At 44.5% G+C, this 4,835-nt stretch overlaps 1 protein-coding gene across 2 annotated transcripts in view; it reads right to left on the bottom strand.

Moving 5' to 3' along the window:
* Positions 1 to 3,780: 3,780 nt before the first annotated feature.
* The window catches only part of Cenpe (centromere protein E), a 60,079-nt gene continuing 59,024 nt past the window's right edge, over positions 3,781 to 4,835 (bottom strand). For both annotated transcript variants that reach the window (XM_048333597.1, XM_048333598.1), the window contains exon 49: positions 3,781 to 4,281. In XM_048333597.1, coding sequence (XP_048189554.1) covers positions 4,190 to 4,281 — 92 coding nt within the window. In that variant the 3' untranslated portion in view covers positions 3,781 to 4,189. The remainder of the gene's footprint in view (positions 4,282 to 4,835) is intronic.

Here is a 4,835-nt window from a genome sequence, read left to right as displayed (position 1 = left end):
CAGTGCATGCTGGGATTGTAGTTCAGATTTGTTGTGTAGTATTTCTTCAGTTTTTTTTTTTTTTTTTTTTAAATAAGTGGCTTCAGTCACATGCTTTGGATATGTATGTGCTGCCCTCTAGTGGAACTCAGTGGAACTGTTAGCTACAAGTCATACGTGGTAGGCACTTTGAGAACGGGTTTATCACCGTATCTGTGTCCACTCTTCTAAACACCTGCTCTACCACGGTCCTGGAGTTAAACTATGCCATGGTTGGCAGCACATCTTGGTGCAGAAATCAATAGTCCCCCATAAACTGACTTCTGTAAACCTGCCTTGTCATTGACTAATCTCATCATCGTATTTTCTACAAATGAAATCCATAGGATGCCTACTAAATTGTAATTTGAATTGTATACAGAGAAAAACTTCCAGCTGAGAAAAAATAGAACCCAAATAATAAAAAGAGAAGCATAGCCTCTTAATGAATTCCCAGACTCCAGTCATTTAATAAGCCCCAAACTTGAGGAAGGAAAACAGTACAGTATGAAAAACTTGTATTTTTCTCCCAGCCTTCTCCAAAGAGAGAAGGGCCTTTATCAGAGTAACAGTGCATTAAAGAAAAGAAAATAAACTCATAGGGACTGTTGGGCAGTGACATTAGGTCCTTCCCAACACCATAGCTTTCAACTTGTGCATGTGTTACTTGTGTTTAACCCAGGAATTTGCACTTGCCAGGCAAATGCTCTACATGTAAACTACATCCCCAGTTCCTTTCACGTTCATTATTCCATGAATAAGGTCTTGAATTGATGCCTAGATTAGCCTGGTGTGTGATCTTCGTATTTATGCTTCCTGTGTAGCTGGGATGGCAGGCATGTCTTGAAGCATGATCCTACCCATCTCTCCTGAGTAGTTTGGATTACAGGCATGAGCCAACGAACCTGTCTTAGTTCTTTAGTTTTTATAAAGCCATAGCATCTCAGAAAACTAAGTCACATACAAGAGCTCACGTAGTTTTTGTTTGTTTGTTTTGCCAGTCCTGGGGCTTGGCCTTAGGGCCTGGGCACTGTCTCTGGCTTCTTTTTGCGCAAGGCTAGCTAGCACTCTACCACTTGAGCCACAGTGTGACTTCTGGCCTTTTTTGTTTATGTGGTGCTGAGGAATCGAACCCAGGGCTTTGTGCATATGAGGCAAGCAATCTACCACTAAGCCACATTCCCTGCCCCAACTCTTAAGTTCTTAAGATGACATAAAACTCATCCGGGTATACGTTATATACAAGTAGGAACCTCAGATTGAGAAAACTTTATTTGGATAGGAACTCTATTTCTACAATGAAGAGGTTGAATAGAAAAGATCATTTGAGGCAGGCATAGGTAGCTCATGCCCATAGTCCTAACTACTCAGGAAGCTGGGATTGGAGAATCATGGTTCAAAGCCAATGGAAATTTTATGAGATTCTCATCACCAACTAACCACTAAAAAGCTGGAAGTAGAGCTGTGGCTCAAGTGGCAGAGTGCTAGCATTGAACAAAAAAGCTCAGGGACAGCTCTCAGGCTCTGAGTTCAAGTCCTAGGACTGACACACACACACACACACACACACACACACACACACACACACACACAGGATCATTTGATTTATGAGGTTGTTCCAGTGGGAAGAGAGTTGAGGAGAAAAACAGTCTGATAATAAGCCATTTTTGAGTGTTTGTATAGGAAATAGGATGAACAGGTGAACAGAAAAGTGAAAAAGAATTCCTGTAATTACAAAAGCAAAAAGAAGATTGGGGCTAGGAAGAGGATGTAGCCTCCATGCCTTAACAACTTAAATCCGGATGACTGGGCAAGATGGCAGGACAAGATTGGCAATTCTTACTCTTGTGAGTCAGAAGCCCATGGTGATACAGGAAGGACTAAGCTCAGGAGAGAGATCTAGGAATTAGGAAGAAGACATAAGAGCAGTGGGAGCTCAGGGCCAGTCCCTGGCTCTCCATGATGGAGGCAGGGGAGGGCAGGGGAGGCAATAGGTGCCAAATTCTAGCTTCAGGAAAAGCCCAGATACCTCATATATCTTCAACTGAGACAGCAACTAATCTGGGGAGGAAGGCTTCCTCTGGCAAAGAGAGAGGACTTCTACTGCTCCTCTTACTTCAGAGGCAATAATAAGAGGCCATCTTGACGGAGGGCCTAATGCTTTAGGAGGCCTGAGAATAGGCCTCAATCACAGCTCAGGGAGTCACAGGACACCTTGCTCTGGAATATGTGCACTGATTGGTGAGGGGAGGGAGAGAGCCCACTGGGCCCTGTTGGGGACTCAGTTTTGGCCTTAATGGGGGAAGGGCGACAAGAGCTCCCAAGACGCTGTCCTTCCTCCAGCCCTGGGACTGTGTTGGGGCTAGCCACTCCCACCTTCCGGCCTCAACGGGAAGACCCCGCCCCTGGGGGAGGCAAACACGTGTGTGCCACCATGATAGGGATTGTCCAGCCCACAAAGGAAGTTTCATGACCTCACCTGATGGACACGGTCTTTAGCCTATGAGTGGCCCTTTGGCCAGCTCCCCTCCTTTCCCGCCATTACCGCTATATAAACCCCCTCCCAACTAAATCCTTTGAGACCCATTCAAACACCCAGGCGGCGCCCGCTCCTGAAACGTGAGGGGACGGGGGAGGGGAGACATCAGCGACCTTTCCTCAACTTAGCATAACCCATGAAGATACGCCTTATTCCTTCTGCCGGTGGGAGGGGTAGGGCTGAGTGTCTTTCATAATTTGGGTTCAGGCATTCCCCGGGGAGATAGGGGGAAGAGGGTCCTAGAGACTCCAACATTTGGGCATCTCCTCCGAAGTGAGGAGATGGGATCCATCAGGTCCCAACAGGGCCCCACAGAGAAGTGTAGAGCTACCCCGGGTTCTACCCTACTAGGTCAGAAGTGACTCCGTTGCCTAAGGTTAGGGTGGCAACAAAATTTGAGTGCTGTAAGCTAAGTACTCAGTCTTCAGGGCCCGAGTCTGGCTCCATGTGCTAGGGGTCGGGGGGAGACAGTCCCCCACCCAAACACTCTAATCATTTGACACCACTGCACAAGACACCATACTCTTTCTTCTTAACTGTTGTGGAAGTTTCTCTTAAAATCCATCATATTGGTAATCTATTGCATCCAAAAGGATCTAAAAAAGATCTTGAACATAAGATCTTGAAATATAAACAAATTGGAATACTTCCCTGTATTTTATCAGACCATATGGAATAAAACTAGAACTCATCAGCAAAAGAAACTATGGAAAATATTCAAATACATGGAGACTGAACAACACACTGTTGAATGATGAATGGGTCATTGAAGAAATAGGAAGGAAATCCAAAAGTTCTTAGAATCTAATGAAAATGAAAAGTACAACTTTCTGGAATATTTTTTCCTCTCCTCCTGAAATACCTGGTAAAAAAACAAAAACAAGGACTGAGAATGTGGCTTAGCGGTAGAATGCTTGCCTTGCATGCATGAAGCCCTGGGTTCGATTCCTCAGCACCACATAAACAGAAAAAGCCAGAAGTGGCACTGTGGCTCAAGTGGTAGAGTGCTAGCCTTGAGCAAAAGAAGCCAGGGACAGTGCTCAGGCCCTGATTTCTAAGCCCTCAGGACTGGGAAAAACAAAACAAAACAAAAACAAAAGCCAGTACTGAAACCCAGAAAGTAGTGTGTGTATTTTTCACAGCCAAGTCCTGAAAAGAATGCTCATCAACCGCCCCCCCCCCAATCAATATGACACAGAGCTGCAACTCAGAAGTAAGTTAACATTTATTGAGTGTTCAAGGTACTAAAACCGTAGTTACAATTTTGTCAATGTTATTGACTTACGTGCCATGTTTTAGAATTATTTCTAAATCCTACATAGATAATTCCAAATTAATAAAAATATAGATTTTATGACAACATGGAAAGACAGGAAATTTCCTTCAGTAAGTTTCTTCTTTATTATACATATAAATAAATATAAAGTCCAACTTTTAAAAGTATTACCACATGAAGAAGGCACTGCTATCACCACTGAAAATTACTAAAATAAATTACTATCTTGTTCCTTCATCTTTCTGTGAGAGGCAAAGTGAAAATTCAACTAAAATTGAGTTGTACTGGGGAGGCACAGAAAGTCCTTTCCCAAGGAGGTGCACCAGGCTCCGGAGGCAGGAGAACGAGGGCGGGGCCTACTGGATTTTGCATTCAGGCTCATCTTTCCCTGAAGAGGTGTGTCTGAGCCACTTAGGGTCCACATTCTCTGCTCCTGCAGTTTGTTCTTCTGAGAAAAAAAAAAAATCAAACCCTATTAAAAAGAAACCAATCACATTTGGAAACAGAAAGTTCATGGGCACAGAAGGGACATAGAATTGGTCTTTTTTTTTTTTGCCAGTCCTGGGGCTTGGGACATAGAATTGGTCTTTTTTTTTTTCTTTTTTTGCCAGTCCTGGGGCTTGGACTCAGGGCCTGAGCACTGTCCCTGGCTTCTTTTTGCTCAAGGCTAGCACTCTACCTCTTGAGCCACAGCGCCACTTCTGGCCTGGGACACAGAATTGGGAAATGGCAATGTAGTCCACTGCATTTGGTAATTGAAAAGGTGGCCAGGCACAGGTGGCTGCAATACACCTGAATTCTCAGGAGGCTGAGACCTGAGGATCACAGCTGAAGCCAGGCCAGGCAGGGAAGTCCACATACTCTTATTTCTAACTAAGCACCCAAAGAGCCAGAAGTGGAGCTGTAGCTCAAGTGGTAGAATGCTAGCCTTCAACCAAAAAGCTCAGGGACATCTTCCAGGCCCCGAGTTCAAGCTCCAGCACACATACACACATACATACA

The sequence above is a fragment of the Perognathus longimembris genome, chromosome 24, assembly GCF_023159225.1.
Source record: "Perognathus longimembris pacificus isolate PPM17 chromosome 24, ASM2315922v1, whole genome shotgun sequence".
NCBI lineage: Eukaryota > Metazoa > Chordata > Mammalia > Rodentia > Heteromyidae > Perognathus > Perognathus longimembris.
This window is presented reverse-complemented; position numbering and strand designations above follow the sequence as displayed.